Genomic DNA, 24,878 nt, shown 5'->3' with positions numbered 1-24,878 from the left:
TTTCATGCAGGCAACCAAATCTTGGGACGGGATCTTTTTTGGGCTCCACGGAGTCCCGGGTGGTGCCGGGATGCTGGAGCAGCTCCTGTTCAGCTGCGGGGGAGGACCAGGCCGAGCACCTGGATTTTACCTATATTTGACATTTGGAACTTCATTTCTTAAAATTAATGCAATGAAATTTCTGGAGCTCTCCCGGAACGGTCGGAGATATTGGCTGAAAACCACGATGGTCTGACCACCGATCCTGAGGAATTCCATGGAAACAAAACCACGGAACGGGAACGGGAGCGACCTTGAGGCTCTCAAACTCAAATAAACACAACTCACAACCGCCAAAAAAGGCAAAAAACAAACCGAAAAAGGAGCAAAATGAATGTGAATAATCTGAATGAGGCTGCATTTTTGAGTGGAATCGTTTTTTCCCCTTTTATCCTCTTTTATTCCAGTTTTAATGGCCCAATATTTCCAATATTTTCAGGGTTTCATCTCAACGCTAAACCTCGTCTGGAATTTAAGGCCCGTTTATGCGTAAATAAATACAAATTAAGGAGTAAATAAATACAGCTGAAGGTGCCGACGCAGAAATATGAGCCTCTGACTGGGCTGCAGGGGCCTCAGGGAGACCCTTAAACTTCTCCGGCCCTCCGTCGGGGGCCAGGCCGACACAGCGGGACCCTTTCAAAGCTCAGCTCAACATTCTGACGGATTGTTTCGGGATTTTCACTGTCAAAGAGGCCAAAATGGGTCGTTTGAACCCGTTTCCAGAGGTGCGTTTGATTCCGACCGGAGTTCCTGTGCAAAGCCAGTTTTTAGGCTGCTATTTCGGTCCCGTCCTCCTCCTCCTCTCCCTGCTCCGCTCCTGTCGGCGTGCCGCTGTGCTCTTTAGGACGGAGCAGCATCCTGCCAAGCCTTCCTGCCTCTCTGACGCCGCGTTTCATCATCAGAGGACTCGTGATTAAGTAACCGGACTTTAGTCTCCGAGTGGGAGGAAAAAATCTGCTCTCTTTTGCATTTTGGAGGTCTGAATATTTAAAGAATCAGATCTAAAAATGGAGGGAAAAAAGATCATTTCCGTGACGTTTCATACGGATTTGTGTGGATTTTTCATTTATGGGTTTAAGTTCCTGGAATGTTTTTTAGAGGAAGAGAGTAAATTTCTATTTAAACTGTAAGAACACACACGTGTGTGTGTGTGTGTGGGGGGGGGGGACCTCTAATGAAGCCGAACTAGATGGAAGAAATGTTCTCGGGGGTGTTTTCGTGCGTGGCTGCTTAAAGGAAACTGGGAGCAGTTTGTTCCTGTGATGCTGCTGAAACCCCGGGAGGAAACTACGGCTCCTACCTGGAATCGTCCCACTCCCTTCCGGCACCTCAGCGCCCTCTCAAACCATCGGCGAGGCTGCTGCTACAATCCAGGGCTGAGTCTGCCAGGTGGAGACATTTGCGTCCTTCCTCGGATAAAATCAAAGCCCCGAATCGTCGGGCTGCGTTTCCATCCACCGCGCACCGCTCACAGCTTCTCCAGCATCCAAAAGCTCCTTTTCCTTCTGCTGCGGCCGGGAAGGTGTTGGAATATCTGTCGGGCGGCTAATAAACTTTAACTGCGCCGACAGTCCCGACGGGATCGGCCCGCTCAATAAAAGACAGGTGGATTTCTCCAAAGGGAATCGATTGGCATCGGTCCCTGCAGCCTCCGGTCCGCTCTCCACGGCGTCTCTCCTCGTCTGACAGCTCAGCTCCGTGTGCTTCAACTTTTATGGAGACTCCGGAGCGCAGAGCGCAGCAGCGCCACGGACGCGTCTCTCATGTCTGACACCGATGTGCGCCCAAACCTGGAGGCTGCACAACACCGAGTGACTTAGCCTGACTTTTCAGAGCCAAAGCCGCAACTATTGGTTTTAAATGAAGTTAAGCAGCAGTTGGAGACATAAGTGACGAGAAGGCTGCCTGCTGAGAAATAATCGATTTTATTATTATCCTCATCTTCATTACCACCACTAACAACAACAACAATGATCATAATAACAACAACAACAATAATAACAACAACAATAATAACAATAATAATAATGTCGTTTACCTGTTGATATACGTGGTACAACACTGACCTCATGTGGACACATGCAGAATTGCAGGTTAATGCAGCGAAATCAAGGCGATGATCCAAAACTGTTTATTCCAACACACAATTATCTTTTCACAAACAGCAGAACCACTTGACATAACGACACGTGCTCCTGTTTGTCAGTCTGTCCCCATCAGGTGTTCCCCCCCCCCCCCTGAACCTGGACGGGGAGAAAGGTGCTTTTAAATATGCTTCCCTCACCTTTGAAACCCTCGTGTGAAAAATCAATTTCACATGTAGAAAGATGAAACAGAAAATTTGCCCGAACTTCACTGCAGCCTCATTTCTTGCTACACTTGGGGTGCAATATAGCTGTGACGAGCTGTCTGAACACAAGGCCGAGGGTGGGACAGCTCGTGGGTGAAGGTCTCCCAGAGGCAGCTGCTGCAATCTCAGATGCTGCGTGTGAAAAATCATCGGCAGCACTGGGATTTTCTGGGAGGGATGGAGGAGGGCAGCAGTAGATGCTGGACGCTACAAGCCTCCGTCACTGGAGACCCAAAAGCAAAACGCCCCCCGCTTGTCCAACAGTTTGGACGCAGGCTGAGCAGCAGGGCGAGATGCTGATTCGCTCCTGTCTTTGATCAGAAGCCCTCCGGTGTTTTCATTTGTCTTCAGCAGTTTAAAATATGCTCCCTTTGCTGATTTACCATCTCATTTTCACCTCCGCCAAGGCGGCTGCTAACGCGACAGCCGGCGTTTGCTTGTTAGAAAAGCAACTCAGAAATTGATGAAGGGATTTTAATATAATTTGCAGGAAATGTTGAAAGCGGAAGAGCTCATTAGATGTTGGTGTTGTTCCAGAATCCGGAGAGACTTTGATCTTCCAAAGATCAAAAACGAGGGGCTTTGATCAAAACGCAAAGCAACCAACCGGAGCGCAACCTTGTGTCACGACTGCCTACAAACATGTATTTCCTATATAAAAGGGCTCGATTTTCACTTTATACATAAATTCGTGTGTATTTTTAATCTATCGTCTAAACTAGACTAGAAAAGAAGCAAACCAACTCTCTTGTTGTTTAACTCATCTCTGATGAGCCAGGACAGTCGCCATCCAGAAAGGCTGTTCTCACCGTGACCACAAGAGGGCGCCGCGACACCGGATAAACGTTATCTTAAGCATTTAATTCCCGTTTGACCCCCCCCCCCCCCACACACACACACACACACACGCACACACACAGAAATCCCCACTTTAGTCATCTGCATATTCCAAAAAGTATTTAATAGGTTTAATCTTCACATTAAAATTAATTATATTTACATTTTATGTTACGTCAATATAAACCAGACAAGCAGGAACAAAACAAGTGTTATTTAGATGTTTCTGTAGTCTGACAGGCTGTTCCAGTGTCCTGCAGGTGCACGTGAGCGGTCTCGTTAACCTCAGCAGTCATACGAGGGGTCCAGCACGCTGCCTCTGCTCATTTGGGGCCTTTTTCACTTGATTTAGGCCTCTTAATTCTGGCGCTGAGCCTGGTGAATGTCATGATTTCTGAACACACAGAGGTTCTTCAGCTCCTCCTCGCTCTGACCTCCTCGATGAATCTGCTCCTCCAGCTCTTTGGAGACCTGCACCCTCAGACCGCCGACCTTCTTCTGCCTCTTCTCTCCTCAATCAGCCATTTGGTCAGTGCTGATTCCAGAGAACCTTATTTTTCCTCTCCCGTCTCGATTCTCTGGCTCCACGGCGTCTCCATGCTGGTGTCGCCCTGGAAACGGACCCTGCTGACACACAGCCAACATTTCTCTCATCACAGACACTCAGTCCTCGAGGGCCACGATCCTGCCGGGTTTTCTATCCCACTGAATGCATTTTCAGCCTGGTTAGGGTTAGAGTTTGACACATGTAAAGGTTGATAATGACCCCACCTGCAGGCCTCTCATCTTTTTTTCTTTCTAAGGCAGGAACACACACACACACACACACACACACCTGCTCTACCTGATCCACAGGGAGTGACGTAGCGGAGCGCCGACAGGTGTGATGGGGATGATTGACAGCAGCTGCGGCTCGAAACCGGAGAAAAAGTGATGAAGAGAACGATAAAGGTGAGTTATTTGTTGGTGATGTGGAGGTGAAACGCCTTTTTTTTGTTTTATTTTGTTAAAGTTTAGTTATTTAGCCAGCTAGCTAGCGTCGGGTAAATGTTAGCTGGCTGGCTAATATTTGTTGGTCATGAACTCCCTTTTTTTGTGTGTTTTATGGAAGTTGGCCTGTCCAACATGGGCCGTTTATTCAGATCCTAACAGTTGTTCTGTCTCTCACATATTTGACGCTTGATGTTATTTTAGCCTTATTTAGCATTCATTTTCTCAGCTTTGTGTGTTTATGAGGAAATAAATGTGGACGCTTTACTCAGTCTCACAAGCACCAAACGCATTTTGCCCATGAGGATTATTTTCCTTGTATTAAAGTGTTTTAAAAATCAGTTTAACTTGCCTGAGTGGCTCAAATTAAGATGTTAAATATTAACTGTAGCCTGTGTTGCTCATGAAGTCTAATAGATAGTGGCATCTTACCTTTACCTGTTCATCACAGTTTGACAAACTAGAGGCCTCCAAACAGCATTTTGGTCCCCCACGAAGCTAGAAACGGCCCTGTTTTAATGCGTAAATGGTGCAGTATTAATGATAAAGTAGTTTAGAAAAGGATTTGCAAATCAATTGGAAACAATAAAGGACCGATCTCCTGCCGATGGCACGACGCTGCCCCCGTGTGGACACTCTCGGTACGACACCAACAGGAGTGATGGCGCCAGAGTTTCTAATTTCAACCCAAAGAGCTGCAATTTGATCCAAAAATGTTTATTCCATTGTGAAAACATTCCTGTCGCACACGTACACGCACGCACAATTTTCTTTTTACAAACAACAAAATTACATGACATAATGCAGAAGACCGGGGAGAGCAGAAGGATTCAGGGAAGTCATCGAAGCTCAGGGGGACGTTGCAGTAATCAAAAGGGAACATTTAGAAACTCTTTTCCATTCAGTCAATTCAAAACAATGGACGCAGGTTTTCTTTTTTTGAAGATCCCAAGACGGAGCCCGGATCTCCTGTCTGGCTCGACGACCGTCCAGGCGCTCAGGTTTTACACGCTGATTGTTCAGGCTGCTTCTGAAAGGCATCGCTGGCTGTAGAAGTATTAGTAGCAGAAGTGCTAATCAGTTCATGGACCTGCTTCCCTCAGCATTCCTCCTTGATGTAGATTTGTTCGTCTGTGTCCGACTCAATGTGCTCCAGCCTGTCCGTCTGTCCGTTCATGATCTCGTCGGGCGTTTTCATGAACCTGAAGGCGGGAAAAAGTTCCTTTAAACATGACTCCCGTGCTTTCAGTCATCAGAAATATTTCATTTCGAAGACATCTACCTGAATAAAAGCCTCTGTCCCGGCTCTTTCCTGATAATGTTCAGCTTGTAGTAGTGTCTCAGTGCTCGCGACATTTTCTCGTACGTCATATTTGTCCTGTTCTGCAAGAACGACGGAACACAAAGAGTAACTCTCACTGATCTGTTTCCGCTGGCTGAGCCAGACCGCGTCAGGGGGCTTCACCTTGTGGTTGCCCCAGAGCCTAGCCAGGCCGTTTGGGTCCATGATGCGGAAGACTTTGCTCTCTGCATCCTCCCAGCGGATGTAGTTCTCGTACCTGCTGTCTGACAGGAGCTGGTAGACGTAGTCCCACAGCAGCCTGCAGTCTGGGGGCGTCAGGAGAAGCTGGGGTTTAATCTGCTGACAGCCCCCCCCCCCCACCCCACCATGTCTCCGGAAGGACCCGCCCCCTTTTTCTGTGACTCTAAGAACTGTGAATTCCTACCTGCGATCCGTCCGATGGGGATCTGCTGCTCCTCGGGGGGCGACACGGGCATGATGACGTGGTTCCGGTAGAGCGGCTCCTCGTGCTGCTGCAGCAGGTGGTGCTGCTGGGCCAGGGGCAGCGCGTGCTGGTGACCGTGCACGCTCCCCTCGCGGCCGTTCTCCAGCACCACCTGAGACGCGGTCCCGCCGCGACTGTGCCTGAAGTCCATAGAGGCGCCCCCCGTGTTTCTGCTCGGGCTGAGGAGCAAGGGGTTCATGATGGTGCTGGGCATGAGCTGGATGATCCGAGGCGGGCCCGCGTCGGGGGCTCCGGGGCTGCCGGGGCACGGGGCCTCTCTGGGCGTGGAGCAACGGCCGTTGGGGGCGGCCGGGGACACCGACAGAGGGTACATGTCCTCGTGCAGGTGGTGGTTGCTGTCGGGGAGCTGAGAGAAGGTCTGGTGGTCCTCGCTGGCCGGGCGGGCGTGGCTCCGCTCTGGGGGGGACCGCTTGGTGGCTGAAAGATGGGGGGACCGAGAGCGGTGCCGGAGCTCGATGGTTGGCAGATGTTGGGGGAGGGGCTCTGCGCCACGTGGTGGTCGCCGTACCGTTTCTGAGGTTGGAAGAGAGGCAGTTGTTTTCGGATTTCAAACAGATGATTTATCAAAAAAGCAAGAAAGAGTAAAAACACGATCACGTGGATGTTGCAGAGTTCTGCAAAGGGCTCCTTTTAGATAAATTACTTCTACTTTACATTTCATTTACTGGTCATGATCGTAATGTCGCAGCCTCGGGCTCCACTAGGGGGCGCTGTGTTCCCACAGATGAAAAAAGTCCTGTTTCAGTTCTTTGAACTTTGTTCTTTTTGCTCCATTTAAAAAATAAAAACACAAACGTACGCGTCCAAAAATAGAGTTAAAAACAAACGCGGCAGTTTAACCATCAAAAGCCGGCGGTACGAGCGCTTTCGTAAACAAAGCTAAACTTCCTTGTGGAACAGGTTCGACTAACAAGGGGAATTATGGCAGTTTCATATTTACTGGAAAACTGGCAAACATTTCTCCTCTCAACCACGTTCGAAAGGCGAAAACAACATGCAGTTAACTCACAACAGCGCTACAGCCCTTTACTTCCTGTCGGTCGGGCCCGACCAGTGACCACGCGGCGACCTTCTACACATGATGGCGTCTGCTCGTCGGCACTGACCTTCAAGCTTCAGGTGCTGCACGGCGCTCTCGGGCAGCGAGCTGAAGGAGCTCCCGGGGTAATACGCCGATGGGTAAAGCACGTGGGCCTTCCTCTGCTTCAGGATGTGCTGCAGCAGCTCGTACAGCACGTCGCCTGCGCGGGAGGGGGGATGAAAGGTCAAAGGTTACCGCCTGTCCACCAGGGGAATTCGCTGGTTGCCTCATCCACTCAGCCCAGTTCCCACTACTTGTCCTTCTTCCCTTATCTGCTTTCCAGGCAGCTGGAAGCTTGAGCAATAATGGAATAAGGCAGCGGTGAGACGGCCGCAGCGACTCTGCGGGAATTCTGCCCCCTTTACTCGGCGCATTCCGACCGGCGGCGTCACCCCGGCAGCACGCGCTGGCCGCCTCTTTTGGGTGACTCCACAGTCAGGGTGATGCAGCCGGAGCAGGAAGTTCAGGGTGATTAACAGCTGTTTGCGTGGCATCAACAGGCAACAAAGACGCATCAATCACACCCAAACGGTTGTTGGACAGGTTAGCATAACAAGGAAATGATTCTCGTAAAGGAAGTGACACTGAACGCGAACCCACACACACACTCATGGTTTTGCTTCCCCTTTCTCTGAAGCTGTTGCCGGGCTGCGGATTTTAGAAAATTCCTGCTTCCCGATGCCTTAACGAGTCCTTTCACCCGGTTCTAAACATCAATAATTCTCAAAAGCTGCCTTAAAAAGCACATTTTAGATTATTTGGTGCTCAGAACACACAGGTGGTTTAAATAACAGAACTAAAACTCTGAAACAAGTTTCTATGAGACAAAAAGCTATTAAAAATGACAAAGATTGGGATTTACAAGAAGCACTATTGTGTTTTTGACGGTAGTTATATTTTGGGTGCTTCTTCTGTCTAAGAGCAACATTGTAAGAATTTCATCCGAGCTCCTGAGATTTTCTCCGTTTTCTTGGCTATAAAACACCGCCAGGGCGCCCAACCGGGCAGCTTGCAGTCGCTTTTGTCCCTAATCTCGATGCTCTCACGTTGTCTTGAACGCTAACGTGTCCTTCAACACTCATCACATTCCCTTTGTGGCAGGTTGCCTGGCCGCTGGTGTTGCCGAGGCAACAGTTGAGGTTGGCTTGCACTTCCTGATCAACGGTCTCCCACTTCCTCCCCCTCCCCTCCCCTCCCCTCCACGGCCGCCTCGCTGCAACAGCTGCCTTCCTCCGCTGTCACCTGACACTGTCGCCTTCCCTCCTCCGGCTCCGGAGCGCTGCATCGATCTGCGAACGCCTCCGAACGCAGCGCTCCAAAGTTGCTCTGGCAACGCGTTTCATCTACATCATGTATGAGTTTGAAAACTTGACGACAGGGTTCCCACCTTTCTCTCTTATTGTTTGTCCTCCTGTCAGCATGAACCAGTGAGAGGCAACGCTGGAAACCATCCAGTCACCTGTCTCCCCGGTGCCGCTGGGAGCTAGTTTGTTTTGGGAAAATCTGGGGGAAAATGGTTCATTTTCCTGCAACGCTCGTGATATTGGCTTGTAAATCTCCTGCTCCGTAAGATTTAAACTCGATGGCGCTAGCGTTAGCATACTTTTGCAGGAAGAGTTGAAGCTCGTGTGCTGAATTGATATTGCAGGCGGTCCGCTTTGGCAGCCGCAGCCTGGGATAAAGCAGGGACGAGGATTCTTTTGGCCGGAATGCTGCGGGGCTGACATCATTTAAATGTCTGAAATGGGAATGCTGCTGAGAAAACCTGGTTGCAGGTACATATTTGGCCTGCTGAGCAACACTTTCTGTCGATTCTAAATTCCAAAGCTGTCATGGAGGTCGCACAAATTCCACAGCAACACCCCTGGGAAGAAGACGGGGAAAGATTACCGGAATGTGGGGATCTGTAGCGGAAGTCCTCTTTGGTGAGCAGCAGCAGGGCTTTGCCATTCATCTGGAAAGATCCGCTGGTGATCGGCCGCAGGGCGAACTCCTTCTCAGCCCAGCGCAGCCACTGGGCCACGTCGTCCCTGCTCCAGAAGACGGGCTGCAGGCCTGCAGGCGGGAAAGGGTCGAGGGAGGAAAAGGATGCGGATGGGGAAGGGGAAGGACAGACGAGGAGAAGTGAGAGGCAGAAGGATGCGGGGGTTGGGGAGGCAAGGAAGGAAGAAAGAGGAAAGACAGGAAGGAGGAGGCGGAGGCAGTAAAAAGGATATTGAGGAAGTGGAGATAAAAGGAGGGGGGAGATGAATGTAGGAGCGAGAATGGGAAGACAGCATAAAAGATTAAAAGTTGACAGGTTAGGAGAAGGAGCGCAGAATGAATCGGAAGGATGAAAGAGGAGGAGGCGGACAAAAAAGAGGCAGACTGTTATGTCCTTTTATCTGCAACAATCTGTGCTGTTCTTGGCCCGGTGACTTCCAGACAAGATGGACAGAATATTAGCTTGTGGATAATCTGTCAAGGACGCACAGAGGGAGCGGAGGAAAGCACGGACACAATCTCTCTTTTTCCACTCCGAAATGGTTCTTTCCCTGCCGTGGGAACAGGAGTGTAAAACATCTGCAGGGCTGACGAAAGAGCGCCGGGAGGCTGCGACAAGGCCCGGGCTGCATTTGGAGATCCTCAGCAACGTTGGCTGTGATCACACACTCTTTTCCTGCTGATACAAGAATAATCTGGAAGATATTCTCAGCGATGGCCTTGAACGGAGAAACGGTCGCACTGGCAACCGCTCAAAATCCACCTATTGTCATTTACCAATGCAGGGAGGAGCTCGCTACTCCTACACATGTTTGCTGAAAATTCCCTCTTGGTGATCTCTCCTCAGCTACCAGGAACACCTGCTCATGTTCTTGACGGGTTCCTAAATATACACAGAATTCCACAAAATGGAAAAAACAGCAACTGTGTGAAATGGTGGCAGCGGCTGCTATAGCTAAATGCTAAGACAACTCGGGCCTCGTGTTCTTGTTAGCTTAAACGAGCCGTTTCTCAATACTAAGCAAGCACGTCGTTCAATACTAAGCAAGCACGTTCTTTGCACTTTCTGCTGTTGCTAGCTGAGGTGAAGTGCATTGTGGGATACTTCGCTGTCCACGCAAATCACATATGATTCATACTTGATAAAATGGGCATCTGGTCACTTGCTTGGTAGCTCGTGTACTCGGCTGACGAAGTACACGAGAACACAAGTACAGACAAGAACACGAGGATTCTTTTATCTGAAGCTACCTCGCCTGTCCTGATTTCGTATTCTTTGTGTTTTGATGGTTTCCAGGTGTCCCACCTTCTCTTTTCCTCTGGTTCTCCCTCACAAACACACACACACACATACACACACACACCAGCGATGCAGAAATACCCGTCTCACACACTCACGCCGAGCCTCCGCTCATTTCTTACATCTTCATCATCACCGGCTCTCAAACGCTTCCTCTGGGATGCGGTCAGCCGTTATCTGGAGCCGCCAATGTCACTGTCGCACGTGTAATCGGAACCTTGCGCGGCTTTTCGGACCCTCGCTTCACTGACGTCCTCCCAGAGAGGGATCGATACAATTTGAAACCCAGTCTCGCTTGTCCGATTCCCATTTCTTGCCTTTCCACCCCTCGCTATTCAGACAGGGGCACAAGGGCAGATAAACCCGGGGCAGGCTAGGTTATCTGACCCTCCCCTTGTCAACAGACATCCTCAGAAGATGTCAGGCAATGGGATACAGGTGTTACACGACCACGCAGGCAAGTGTCAGCAGATGATGGCCTCAAACCTGAGCTCCCTGCCCAGGACGTGAGTGCTGGAGCTTCCCTGCTGTGTCGCTAATAAAGTGAGCATGATAATATGTGTGGCGGAGGTATTCTCTCGGCTAACTTGTGAAACCGCGAGGCCTCCGCGGGCACGGACGCGGCCCGGGTCGAAAGGTCACGGGCCTGAGAGATGCAGTACTTTGCCAAGAGCCCCCAGAGATCCGGTCCGCCGGCCTCGGCCATCTGTGCAGAGCCCGGAGGAGGAAGCGACAAGAAGAGCAAACGGGAGGAGGAGGAAGAGCGCCCAAAAAAGTGTGTCCCACAACACATTCTGGCAGGAAGCAATCCAGCGTGGGCTCCGCTTGAGCTCGGGAAACTTCCTGTGGCCAGGTTGGAGAGTGACGCCGGGAGGCTCGTTAACGGCAGAGGTGGGATGAGAAAAGGAAGAGAGAGCAGGGAGAGTGCTGGAGTGGATGCAGTCAGGACAGAAAATAAACCGGATGACAGGAACAAGATGAGCACACCGAGCTGTGAAGAAGGTAGGAGGAAGGAAGTGGACGCTCGTCTGGGCGCCGCAGCTCTCTGCTCTCACAGCTTTCCCTTCAACATTCCAACCGTGTTTCTCTTTTGTGTGAACGGCGATCTCTTATCTAGCGAAACCTCCCAACGCTGAGTCACTGTGAGGCAAATCTATTCCTCTTGTTATTGTCTCTTTCTATGATCAGATTTCATGTGTCTGGGCTGGTTCTGAGGAACTGTCGGCACTATAGCTGAGGTGGACACGAAGTGACCCTCAAGACTTTCCCTCTCGGTATTTCCAACATTCGCGGCAATGAGGACGAGAGTTGTTGAAAGTTGCAGGAAGAAAACAGATTTTCATTCATCTGGGCTGAAAACAAGCGCTGGTGCTGCTCATTTATGCAAGTTTACGATGCCTAAAGACCGTCCAGCACGACGGGGGGAAGATCCCACACACTTGACTAAACCGGGCTCCTCATCCTCTCTGATGACACATCATTTTCACCCCGTGGTTCCTCGAGCCCCCGCCAGCACACGCACGCACACGCAGCGCTCACGAGTTGCCAAGGCAACTCTTAAGCGCTTTGGATGAATGAAGGAAGGAGGAGGATGAGATCACGGGTGTCCTGTTTCAGTGTTGCGGTACAGAAGCCCTCGACTTCCCCTCACAGCCAGACCAGTTAATGAGGTCCGTCCTGCTGCGGAGCTCAAAGTCTTGTCCAAAAATCAATGTCAACCCCACACAGACGCCTCACCCTCGGAGGTAGGTTGCAACACTCCTTTGCTCTGGTTACTGTCATGGACACAATAGGTGACCTTTGGCTGTTCACTCTTCCCAAAAGTTCGAGAGGTCAATCGTCAAAATGAGCTTGGAGGCCGTCCTCTAGGTCTGCGTTACAGATTCAACACCCTTCCAGTAGAGTCACTGTCCCTCCTCCGGTCCAAACCATCTCAGTCTGGCCTCTCAGGGGGGGGGTCCAAACCTAGTCAACAAGGGCCACAATCTTCAAGGGCCTTCTCGGTTTTCACCAGTTTTGGTGAAAAGAATTGTGTGCCTGGTCCAGTAGGACAGAAAACCCAGGACTGGGTTTGGACACCCCTGCTCTAGACCTTTCATCCTGGGTTGATGATCACTCCATCCGTTATTTATCACTTTATCCCAGCTGGGTCGGGTGCAAGGGCACGGGTACAGAGAAACCAACAACCACTGAGTCTAAGTCCACTAACTAGTCCACTAACTAGTCCACTATATGGAGTCTGAAAGCAAAATCTCCCAGAAACTTCCGCCAACAGAAACGAGAACTCTAAAAATGCTTCCGTGTGATCAGGACTTGTTGGGTGTGGAGCAACTGGTTCACCATTTTGAGGCGCCGAGCGCCAGGATCACACGTTGGCGTGTGTTTTAAGCTAACAAGCGAAACCTGTCGATTGAGGTGTGCCACAACATGGCCCTGCTCGGAGCGTCCCGCAGTTCGGAGCGTTCCCCTTTTCCCTGCTTTGCCAAGTGTTTTGAGTCATCCTGGAATTTCAACGACATTACTTCCTGGCAGAACAAAAATCCCAAGGAGAGGATCCCAGCCTGACTGGGATGAACTGCTAAATAAACAGAGAAGGCATCGCCCACCGGCGGCTCAAAGCTGCTCAAATCGCCCGGTTCTTTAATAAATGTTTGCTCTTCCTCTAGCAGAGCTCCGCCAACTCAACAGAGAAAGGAGTTTTCTTTCTGCCGACTGAGGAGGAGGAAGACGGAGGAGGGGAGACCTTTAGGTTAGTCCTCGCGCGCCATTCATCTCCTCTTTGTGTCGCTCTGTACTTCAGATGGGTGCGGCGAGGAAAAATACACCTACACACACACTCATTCTCACCTTTCTATCTCAGTGGGGAATTTAATAAAGGAAAATACCCAGCTCCCTAACCAATCCAACTAACCCCTAACCTGGACCTACACCCATTCTAACCTCAACCATAAAACCAGGTCTGAACCCTGAAGCAGTCCTTTGAAGTTGTGAGGACCAGCCAAAATGGCCCCACTTTGCTAGTTAAATCACAATCGTGGTAGTAATGTGAGGACACACACACACATACGCTGTTGCGTTTTTGTCAAGAACCCCACCCCCCCTTCCAGAGTCATCCTGCCGGCATGCACGTGCCCGTCCCAGTCCGGCAAATCTGGACTTCATCCAGTCAAAACAAACATAAAACGGATCATCAATCACACGCAACTTTTATAGGCAGGAAGTAGCGCTACCTGTTTTTGATAGCTTGTTGTTGAGCAGCAGAGCAAGCTGGCTCATGTTAGTTAGTTCCTGAATGCAGAGTCACTCTTCCTTTTGTTCCTTCACTTCTCTTTCCGACACTGGCTGCCTTCAAAGACGCATCAAATGAAACGACTGGCCCTCGCTCGTCTGGAACACCAACGCTACATATGCTTTTCCCCACGTGGAGAAGTGAGATCACCCATAAAAGCTTCCATCTTTCCGACGCTCCAGTTTGTGCCATCTTTTTCCATCTCTCCTTTCCTTCCTACCTTTTCTCCATCCCGGCTGAGATTTGGTTTCACGTTGTCAAGAAAAAAAACACACAAAAACCAGCCTCGCCAAACGACCTCGCCTATCAGTTTAATCACACTTTAGCACCCACAGGCTTAATAGTAGCAGAATTATGGCGCAAAGATCTATATTTTCCTTGAAATGCTTCCTCGTAGGTGTCAAAAATACTAAAGTTGTGGATCGTCTGGGCACTAGACATTAGCCAGGATAAAAGACATCCATAAAATCCTGGATGCTGCGCAGCTACCAGTCCTTCACACTGAGAAATATTGAGAAAACTGAGAAGAATTGACTTGATTCATCTTAAAGATGAACACACAACATCAGCGGCGACCTCTCGCCTATCAACCCTCCATGATGACTTGATGAAGAGCACCTGTGCTGCTGTGACCTTCTCCATTAGAAATCAACACCTCCAGTCAGCAACGTAAGACTCTGCTCTTTGTGGCAGCGCCTTCGCTGGCATGTGAGAACAGTTTCCCTTTCAGAAGAGAAAAGAACCAGTTAAAACACACACACACGCATACACAGGCGCACACACAGGCACACATGAAAAACAACAACAACAACATTTATTCAGGAAGCGCCGACTGCCCACTCAGGAAATTCCTGAGGACAAGAGCCGCTTCCAGGGGCAGGAAATTTCCCCTCAGAAAGACAGAAAACATGCGCCTAACGCGCACGAGCGCGCGCACAACCTCTGGCAGGCTTTGCACAGAGACACAAGATTCACTCACATTCATCCACCCACTCATATAAGCGTGCACAGTGCAATCCCAGCTGTGAGCGCACAACACACACACACGCAGCCGTGCGCGCCCTCGCACACAAAACACAGGCTTGTTTCCATGGATTTCACTTGAATCTAATCACGTAGCGATATAATTGCCCTGTTGCATTAGCAGCTTTATGAGTAAATGTTAAAAGATTTTAAACCTGCTCGTGTGTGCGACCATCAGGCGGAGGCGTTTACAACCTCATTAAAATGGGAAAAATCTCGTTCATCGATCGATGGCGGCGCCACTTTGACGGTGGCGCCGTAGCGGGACGACTTGTTTTCATGGCCGTGGGCCGACGTGCAAGTTTTCAGCCCTTTCTTTCAAATGATCCAGTGGTGCTGAAGAGGAGCGTTTGTTGTTTATCCCTGACCCGGCGAGCACGACCCCCCCCCCCATCCCGGGACTGAACGAATCCCGCTAAAACTTCAAATGCTGATCACTGTTCACGTCTTTCTGTGGTTGATTTATTGGCTTTCAAACGTCAGTTCTGCTGGATGGAAAGAATCATTACGGGGGTTTCGCTGCATCGCCCAACAAACAGACAGGAAACGCAGCGGCAGAGAGAAGCGAAACTCGCGTTAAAGACGCTATCGAAGAGATATTCCGGGCTCGCCGTCTCCCACGTTTTCCTCTGAACTTCCAGCGCGGCCTTTGTTTGTGCCGACGTCTGGCTGAAAGGGTTAAAAGCGAGTCTGGTCGCATTCTTCGGCGTGAGGAGCAGGCTGCAACTCCCCCGATCTAATCCACTTCCTCCCCAGGAAATGGAGAAGGCGGATTTCTGCCCACACTGCAATTTCCTCCCTCATTCTTTTTCTCCCCCCACCCCCGTTCCCCCCCCGCCCTCCCCCGAGGACAGAACGCCCTGTGAGTGTGTGTGAGAGTGTGTGTGTTAATGGACGGCCCGTCCTGCAGCACATGTGTGTTTAGACAGGGCAGCGGGAGAAAGGACGAGCAGGGGTGTCAAAGCTATGCTGCCATCTGTCTGGTTTTGGGGGGAGAGATTTCCAAACACTGGGGGGGGGGGATTTGAGTCAGGTCAGTTCGAGGATCCTTCAGAATAAGACGGAGCGAGACGTCCGTCCCAAGTCTGCGGATGTGAGCCGAAGCGTCAGTTGACTTCACAGGAAACCCGACGCGGACCTGTTGAGCTTTCTTCCTTTTTCTGCAACAATGAAAGAAGGAAGTGCCCCCGAGGGAGTTTCCTGCACGGCCCGTCCATCCTCGGCCCGCCGCCCCCACAGAGGACTCTGAACCCAGGACAAAAAAGAGAGCGTAGCCTGGTTAAATATTGATGGACGCGCGCACGAGGTGGCTGGTGTTAGCCTTTGAACGTCCCGTCTCCTGGCGCCGGTCCGACCCCACCTGCCCTGTGATTGGCCGCCTGGATGGCCTGGAGTAACAACCCCTCTCACCTGCTTCACCTGAGCAATGTTTGCTCCCGAACTTCCGCTTCCTCCCTTCGTTTAACGTACAGGTGTGAAACGGCCACAGAAGAGTCAGTTCAGCTGAAACCTGTTTCCCTTTATTCCCAAGAGAGAAACTCCTTTAACCTACCGGTCCTCTATATTCCTGAAACTCCTTTAACCTACCGGTCCTCTATATTCCTGAAACTCCTTTGACCTACCGGTCCTCTATATTCCTGAAACTCCTTTAACCTACCGGTCCTCTCTATTCCTGAAATTCCTTTAACCTACCGGTCCTCTCTATTCCTGAAATTCCTTTAACCTACTCTATATTCCTGAGTTTAAACAGCCCACAGGTCTTAAAAGTGTTGGAGAGCAGCTGGCTTCAGAAGCGACAACCATGGAGGGTAAAAGGAAATAACTGCAGCAGCAGGCCACACTCGGATAACAACAGCCCCTAATTAGACCCAGGGTGACAAAATATTTTTTTTAAAAACAGCTTTAAAAGACAGTTTGGCCTCATGTTGAACAATCTTTTCAGTTCATATTTGCTGGTCCAGTCATAAAAGGTATTTTTCCTCAATCTCTTGCACATTTGTCTCGTATTTATTCTGAAAGGAGCGAAATCACTCGATGTAAATCGAGTTTATAGGCCAAACGAGGGGAAGTCCCTTTGTTTTATGGTCACAATATGCAGTCCCATCGAGCCTGATGTGTAATTATGTGACACCACAAGTGCAGATTCATTCATCTAAAACAACCTGAAGGAAAACCAATAACTTGCACCGATCTGACGCGTTCATCCTAAAGTTCTGGCGATTGTGCTGATCATCTTAATTTGGATCCCGGTTCTTCTCCGTCCCTTCATTTCCATTACTGCCAGATGTTGTCAGCACCAGACCGCCCATGCTCGGCTGCTAATAACTACTGCTTATTGGCTCCGTCAGCTCCGGACCGAGGAGCCGTGTACGGTTCAGGGATCCGACCTCGGATCTGGCTCAACACCTCCGAGCTCCAGCGGTCCTGGAGACGCGCGTGCGGGTTTGAGCGCGTGACCTTTGATTTTACATAAAAAAAAAATTTAAAAAGAGGCGCAGCAAAGAAGAACTCCTGTTTCCCAACAGTCCGTATCGCTGCACGGATTAATTGACGCCGATGATTCAGCGGAAGCTCAAACTGGATTTATGGAAAAAGGCGGCTAGGAAAGTTCCCCAGACGACGAGACGGAAAAGACAAATCGATACCGAAACATTCGCGGGAGAATATAAGAAGACAAAGATCGGTTCTCGCCACCAACCGATCAACATGTGCAGGAGCCGTTCTCATCTGTGTGTGTGTGTGTGTGTGTGTGTGTGTGTGTGTGTGTGAGACTCACGCAGGTGTGCAGGCAGCCTGGCGGGCTCGTCCTCCATTCGGCTGGCTGGCCTCGCAGCAGGCGCATGGACGGGGGAGGAAGTGGAGTTTGGCAGCGGGTTCGCGGAAGGACTGAAAGAGCTCCTCTCCTGCTATGAATAGACACAGAGACACAAAGCTCGGCTCACAAAGCGCCACAACGCACCAGCCCTGAACCCAAACGGCCGGCGCTGGCCCGCCCTCACCTCGCCGCTCGCGGCGAACGCGACATCAGCTAGCCTTGGACTTGTCTGTACCCACGCTGGAGTTCTGTCTCTAACAGACGTGCACGTGAAAACGCATTCCCCTGACTAAAACGTGCAGGGATTATTTTTTAGGAGCGAACAGGTGAATTCAGTCAAAATACCAGAGAAAAACTAGGAAGATCAACCATCCAGCAGCTTCAGTGTGCTGGAAACATGGAGTTGCAGCATAATTCAAGTGTTTTTTTTATTGATTATTATGGGCTGTAGTGTCGAGGAATAGGAACCAGAGCTCAGAAAAGGTGGACCTGGGTCATCAGTGCTGCCCTGCACGCTGACATCGCTGCCAAATATTGATGCTGTTACAGTTCTTCTGGCTCCACTTGCACCATAACACTGTTCTGAAGTAGCGTCTCAAACACACCCTCTAGTGGTGGGATCCAGTATTGCTCCAAACACCATCCTTTTTAAAAAAACTCAGATCCGAGGAAAACACTCGTAGTTATTTAAAATGGGATTCAGAATGAAAATGTGAGTTAGATTTGGTTTTATCTGTAATCTAATGGGGGACGTATTCTGCTCTAATTCCCACTTTTGAATAACTTTTAATGAGCAATTGACGCCGGAGGGTTAAAAACACGTGGTCTGACCCATAAACTGCTTCGTCACTGTTTTGTAACTGGACATCAATTAATGAAAATCCTCCTTGGATCATAGTTATAAAGAGTGGATTTGCTGCTTTATTTCTTTCGACACCGTTTGCCGGACAGATGTTGTCTGCGACTGGTGACATCACGGAGGGGCCGACGTCCATCAGGAGACTTTTCGGCTGAGCTGTCCAAGAGGTTTTTACTGTCACTTTTCCCTCCACCTTCAGTGTGAAACCTGTGCACCAATTGCATGCAACAGGAAATTCCCGAGGAAGCTGAGCAGTAATCTTCGTGCTTTTTATTTCCTCCTCAGGCGACGGCGTCTTAGCCTGTCCATTTCTGACTCAAGATGAATGTCTCTTAATGTTGGTGGTGCAGAAAAGCCCCCAAATTCATGACAGAGCTGGGCCCTTGGCCACAAGCTGGACCCTCACCCCGCCCTCAGCGGCCTGCCTTGGCCAAAGACGGCGTCCAGACACAGTGGAACGGACCCTCGAAACGGACCCTGGGCTCCCAGATTCAGCTCTTTCTCTTTGGAGTGTTTCAAACCTGCCTGGCTATTTTCCTCTAATGTTTAGCAGAGAAGCAGACACTTTAATTCTAAAGCCACAACTTGACAGAAGCTCTCCGACAAACAAAATACGCACACAAGGATCGAGTGCCACAAAGACGAGGAGCAGGAACTGAAAATATTGTTTTAATATATAATGAGTTGGTGCGTTACGCCATTCCAGGACTGCTAATTATTGACTGGAATCCCTCATATTCCTGTTTGTATCTGGCCACTGGATCATTTTATGGTGTCCTAATATATAACATTGATTTTGAGCATTATGTCAATCATTAGCAAAATGTCAATTATATTGTAGCCGACTTAATGTTGAAACATTTACTCAACATTAGTCACATATATTGCTTCTTGGTCATCGGTTTGTTGGTCTTGAACAAAACAATGGTGACGTTTGATTGTGTCTGCTTAACAAAGTGACACCACGAAGCAGCAGAAAACCCTCAAAAGTCAGGCTGCAAAAGTTTGTCAGTTTATCCTTTGTTACCGTCTTTGTTCAGCAGCTCTTTTAGGTCAGATGCTCAACTGTGTTATGAGGACAATTGTTGCATTCCTGCCCCTCACCGGGGACCAGGAGGGCTGGTTCTGTTGTGGTTCGGAACACCTGAAGAGATCGAAGCTGCAGGGACCGCGATAAAGGCGCAGGAAGCTTTGATATGTGCGCGTGGAATCGCTGACAATTGCGCGCGAGACCCGACAGTCACGACGTGTTCACCATCGGCGGAGGCGAACTAAAGCGTGGAGCAACAGATGACGAGCAAAACAAAGTGAATGGCGCCGCCGCGGATCTATCTGGCCGCCGCGGCCGGCGGATGCGCCGCGAAAGAGGCGAGAAAGGGAGTGAAGTGTCACCTTGCTCGGCGCGGAGGGGTCGGACATGGTCGGCCGTCAACTTCTCGGCTCGCGCCGCCACTTTTCCGTCGTGCTCGCCTCGCGCTCCTCTTCACCTCCTCGGGGCTCGCGCAGGGAGGCGGACAGCGGGGGGAGAGGCGGCGCTGCGGCCGCTCGGTGTGCTGCTCTGGGACAAGTTGGCCCTGTTCATGTAGCCCCTCGCCCTCTCCAGTTGTCTTTAATTCGGCCTCTCTTATCTGCGGTCCGGCTCCATGGCGCGGCGGTCGCTCAGTAAACTTCTTTTGTCTGCGTGTTTCCCTTTCAGATGTCGGCGGCAGCGCGCTGGTTAATAATTCTTCCTGGAAGAGTCTCTCTCTTTCCCTCTCTCTCTCTCGCCCTCCCTCTCTCTCTCTCTGCCTCTTCCTCTCTCGCCCTCCCTCTCTCTCTCTGCCTCTTCCTCTCTCGCCCTCCCTCTCTCTCTCTGCCTCTTCCTCTCTCGCCCTCCCTCTCTCTCTCTCTCTCTCATTGATTTGGATGTGTGTGTAAAACAGTGAAATGACGTGAATTCCCAGCATTGAGCCTTGCCCCCTTTTAAAGGGAAACCCTTAGCAGGAAATCGCAGCAGGTCGCAGGCAGACCGCAGCCGGCTGTGTGTGTGTGTATGTGTGTGTGTGTGTGTGTGTGTGTGTGCACTCGTTGCTGTAGCAAGTCATCATATATGAGTGCATTGACTGTCTGTGCCTTGTTGATGTCAGTATATGGGTAGAGGAGAGGGGGAAGTCAGGTATTTAGGTCTTTATGACATCCAGAGGTTGGCATTCCACACTCCACACTTCTGCTTGTCTAAACACTGATGTACACGTGCTGATTTAGGAGTGGACCATGAACGTTGACCTTATTGGCTCTATTTCCATCTGTGTCTGTCTCTTTCCAACAACGCTGGTGTTTAATGCAGTGGAGACGCACGACTCCATCATAACTGCAGCAGGACCTCTGAGCCTCTTGTAGCCTTTTCCATGTTTGCTGAGGATTGGAATCTACCACATATACACTACAGTTACTATAGAGGTGGAACAATCACAATACCTCTTGTGCCACAGCCGGTTTTTATTGAGCAAGAACGTCCACACCGTCAGAAGAACACAACAGAAGGTCAAAGCTCAAGGATCACTTTTAAGTCATGTCTCAGTACATATTGGGTGCATTCTTTTCAGTGGAGTTTGCACTGAAAATAAAACCACCATGTATGCGACTTGGAATGTAACTAATGTTCTAAAATCTGTGTGTAATGCACAGAAGGATTATAACCAGTTCCTGCATATATAAATATACTTAAGTTCAAATGGACTTCTCTCTGCTCTTTGTCTGATTTTAGAGACAGGAAGGATTCCCTGTACACACAATAAGTGAAGAAAGAGGAGCTATACTGCCTTTTCTGCAGATGAAAATTCCAAAACTTTTCCACAACATACGACAAAGACACACAACAGGAAGTCAACAAATCAGATGGCCATAAAACCCTCAATTGACTGCTGTAAAAAAAAAAAAAAAAAGTTTGAAAGGTGGAGGCAATGCATTACCAAGTTTGGCTGCAACTGTTTAAAACTGTGTTCGCTCTCTTCCCCAAGCAGTTGTGAAAAAGTTTGAGCCTCTAAATTGGAGGGACAACAATTGTTGTCAATTTATTTTTCTAATTTCTGATAGGATTTAGCAGTTTTTCCTAGTTGCAGCGTATTTACAATGATGCATAACTGAGATGTTGATCAATGTGCACTGTCATTATTTCAATAAACAAAAATGGTTAAAGTATTACTCAGTAAAATGTGTGTGTGCGTGCGTGTGTATGTGTGTGTGTGTGTGTGCGTGCGTGCCCGAGCGCGCGTTTTATTTAATTTTTTTATTGTTTGTTTTTTTTGTCGGAGGAGGAACAGGAAGAAAAGTAATTTTTGGTTCTCATAGATGCACACTTGCGTGCGGCAACACCGCCCCCTTGTGGTAAATCGAAATATCACGTGTATTTTTTAAAAAGAAAATAAAGTTCACTTCCGGTTTCCGAACCTCACCGTTCTGCTCTCGTGTCACAATAACGGAGAAAGTAAAGCTGAAGGGGGGCAACCTGGAAAAAGATGGAGATAGGGATCTTAAAGATCATCTGCGCCAGTCAAGGCGCGGTGGACACTGATTTTTTGGAGTGTAACCTCGGCAGCAGTGTGTTGGAGATCTTGTCCAGTTCGGACAAATGTCTTCCTTGTTGCCCTTTTAGGCAGCCGAAGGTGGTGGCCAGGACCAAAGTCAGACTGTGTAGAACCAGAGACTGTCCGGGCTCCTGCCAGGCTCTGCACTTGTGCAAGAACTTCCTGTTCAGTGGATCCTGTCAATTCAATCTGAACAGGTAAGAAACACACTTAAAGATTATGGTATATGGTGTAGCTTTTAGCATTGTAAAAAGTGATGATTTAATTATGACCCTCTGGGTCATAAAATAATAAAGCAATATGCCGATGTGACCTTTATAAAGTAGTTTGAGTGGGTGGAGTTTGTTAAAACCCTGTAATAAATGGCACAAATAGGCAAATATATAGTCTGAAATAATAAAGTAACATTATAGCTCACAGTTATTTCCAACACGATTTAATTTAAAGTGTGTAGTCTCAGCTATGAATATGTGTTTTTATCACACGTATGTGTGTGTTTGACAGCAGGAGAGGATGCGTCTTCTCCCACGAGCTGGACTCGGGTCACAATGAGGCGATCCTGAAGGAGCACGAGCTGGAGCACCTGAGTAGGACAGAGCTGTGCACGCTGCTGCTGCAGAGCGACAACCGCCTCCTGCCACAGGTGAGCGTGAGCGGGGTCACAACCACAGGGAGACTGTTCTGAACCTTCATTATCGTGTCTCATCTTTGTCTGCTTTGCTTTATCTCCTCTAAACCAGTTATGTCACCATTACAACACTGGTGATGATGTTGTATTTGGTGGATGTAAGGAAGGTTTTGCTTGCAAGAGGCTGCACGTCTGTGAGAAGTTCTTAAACACCAGCTGCAACTGCTCTCGGAACCATAGTTTCCACACTCCGCAGACCTTAAATCTTCTTCAGGGTGTGCCCCATGACCTCGCCTTCAAGTCAATTTATGCAAATATCCAAGCCTTAAAGTACTACGACATCCAGAGCAACAAGGCCAAGAGTGGCAACCAGCAGCTGCAGGTCAACAAGGGCAACACAAACCAAGTGAAGAAGCCGAGCTTTTCCACCAATGATCTGGAAGACAATACTGATGCGGAGTGCCAGCAGCAGCCAGCAGAGGGGGCTGTTTCGACCACAACAATGGGAGCAGAAGCTAATAGCTGCGATGAGCAGCTTCCACTGGTGACGCTCCGCCTGCCGGTGCCTGGCACATATCAGCAGTCATCAAAGGGAAGCGTGGGCACCTTGACCGTGGTCATACCTGCCGCCGTCAACGTCGGCGCCCATCAGCAGCTACAACGTGCCACCACCGCCTCGTTGTAAAATATAGGCAGTTATTTTGCCGTGGATGCCCAGTACTCACACCGCTACACCAGCGACTCTGATGTCAGGTCCATGTTTGTGGTGAGGCTGCTGGTGGGGAAATACACCAAGGGATCCCCAGAGAACCGCAGGCCCCCTTCCAAGGACGGAGGGGACATCAACTTCTATGACAGCTGCGTTGACAACGTTCGTCAACCCTCCATTTATGTTGTGTTTGACAAACCCCAGATCTACCCCGAGTACTTGCTGCAGTATCGGGACAACAATTTCACATCATTTTCCACGGCTACTGCTTCGAGTTTCTTCAGCCAGCCCAACCAGACGAAGGCGTCAGAGGAGAAATCCTGCATCCTTTCATAGGCAGACTATTTTTGGTCATTTTTGTTTTAACCTAAATCGCACTTTTGGTTGATTGACTACAGTAATAGAATGGTTAATTAAACACACACACACACACATGTCCCACTTTTATTTTCTTTATTCCCCTTGACCACAGTAACGATTTCACATCTGTGCTAGCATCAGGAATACTTAGAAGAGGCTCAGATATCAGTTGTGTTTTGCAACCATCCACCATCAGTAATCTACTGACATTAACCAGCCAGAGCAGCTACTTCCTGTCGGCCGTGTGCCTGCGGCGGCCGCAGGGTCTCGCTCCGGCTGTGGTGGCACAGCTCTCCAGAACCGACTGGAGCAGCTTGAAGACCTCCAGCGTACCATGGAAATCTTTTCTGGGTCACACTGACAGAGCCCATGAATTAAATATGAGTCATTTCCCTTTTGTTTTGTGTGCATCCCAATGGGTCTGTCCCCGGTGTTGCTGAGTCATGGTGGGCTAGCTGAATCTAGGAACACCCCCATGGAGAGAAAACACAGGAAAAGCGGTCATCTTTATTTGTCCCTACGTTTCTACCCATGTACGCTTCTGTCGTGGATGCAGGATGGCAACACGAAGTCAGCAAAGACGGGTTGGTGCTGAAATGATGCAGCACGTGCCAATTTGGCCGATTTCATCATCTATTTATTTATTTACCCAGATTTGGTGCTGTTCAAATGACAATTGCCCCCTGATGTTCTAATTCAAAGCAATATATCAATAATAAATCCCACATTAGAGCATTTTAAACACACACACACATGTCCCCCTTTTATTTTCTTTATTCCCCTTGACCACAATTTCCTGCTGGCCAATCAGCGTCACGAACGGACTGCGGTAATGGATCGACAGCCTAAAAATCCCGGCATGCATTGTGGAGAGAGAGAGAGACTAAGGGAGAGAGAGTTGGAGCCTCTAAATTGGAGGGACAACAATTGTTGTGAATTTATTTTTCTAATTTCTGATAGGATTTAGCTGTTTTTCCTAGTTGCGGCGTATTTACAATGATGCATAACTGAGATGTTGATCAATGTGCACTGTCATTATTTCAATAAACAAAAATGGTTAAAGTATTACTCAGTAAAACGATGTGTGTGTGTGTGTGTGCGTGCCCGAGCGCGCGTTTTATTTGATTTTTTTTATTGTTTGTTTTTTTTTTATCGGAGGAACAGGAAGAAAAGTAATTCTTCGTTCTCATAGATGCACACTTGCGTGCGGCAACACCGCCCCCTTGTGGTAAATTGAA

At 49.2% G+C, this 24,878-nt stretch overlaps 3 protein-coding genes and 1 long non-coding RNA gene across 5 annotated transcripts in view; 1 reads left to right on the top strand and 3 right to left on the bottom strand.

Annotated features, from left to right (window-relative positions):
- LOC115246690 (chemokine-like protein TAFA-2) overlaps positions 1-1,829 on the bottom strand; it is a 26,891-nt gene extending 25,062 nt beyond the window's left edge. The window contains exon 1 of the mRNA XM_029825838.1: positions 1,343-1,829. The gene's annotated coding sequence lies outside the window, so the exon portion shown is untranslated. The remainder of the gene's footprint in view (positions 1-1,342) is intronic.
- Positions 1,830-4,920: 3,091 nt separating this feature from the next.
- On the bottom strand, positions 4,921-20,164 carry etv6 (ETS variant transcription factor 6). 2 transcript variants are annotated; one of them, XM_003972947.3, is made up of 8 exons: positions 19,770-20,164; positions 17,480-17,609; positions 8,999-9,163; positions 7,134-7,268; positions 5,947-6,540; positions 5,685-5,827; positions 5,502-5,602; positions 4,921-5,421 (listed from the first exon to the last, which is right to left on the bottom strand). In XM_003972947.3, the coding sequence occupies exons 1-8, from the start codon at positions 19,794-19,796 to the stop codon at positions 5,319-5,321; spliced, it is 1,398 nt and encodes a 465-aa protein (XP_003972996.1). In that variant the 5' UTR covers positions 19,797-20,164; the 3' UTR covers positions 4,921-5,318. The 2 variants fall into 2 exon arrangements, with proteins under 2 accessions (XP_003972996.1, XP_011611812.1); XM_011613510.2 differs by having other exon boundaries at positions 17,480-17,606; positions 19,770-20,163.
- On the bottom strand, positions 13,970-17,465 carry LOC115246547 (uncharacterized). Its single transcript, XR_003885673.1, has 2 exons — positions 16,427-17,465; positions 13,970-16,391 (listed from the first exon to the last, which is right to left on the bottom strand). It is a non-coding gene; the product is annotated as an uncharacterized lncRNA (long non-coding RNA).
- Positions 20,165-21,739: 1,575 nt separating the features above from the next.
- LOC101067802 (uncharacterized) lies at positions 21,740-24,718 on the top strand. The gene is made up of 3 exons (XM_029825688.1): positions 21,740-22,140; positions 22,448-22,586; positions 22,684-24,718. Exons 1-3 carry the CDS (start codon positions 21,875-21,877, stop codon positions 23,254-23,256), a joined length of 978 nt encoding a protein of 325 aa, XP_029681548.1. The 5' UTR covers positions 21,740-21,874; the 3' UTR covers positions 23,257-24,718.
- Positions 24,719-24,878: the final 160 nt, after the last annotated feature.

This window comes from Takifugu rubripes, chromosome 18, assembly GCF_901000725.2.
Source record: "Takifugu rubripes chromosome 18, fTakRub1.2, whole genome shotgun sequence".
NCBI classification, from domain to species: Eukaryota; Metazoa; Chordata; class Actinopteri; order Tetraodontiformes; family Tetraodontidae; genus Takifugu; species Takifugu rubripes.
The sequence above is the reverse complement of the archived record's forward strand: the minus strand, read 5'-3'. Positions and strand labels throughout refer to the sequence as shown.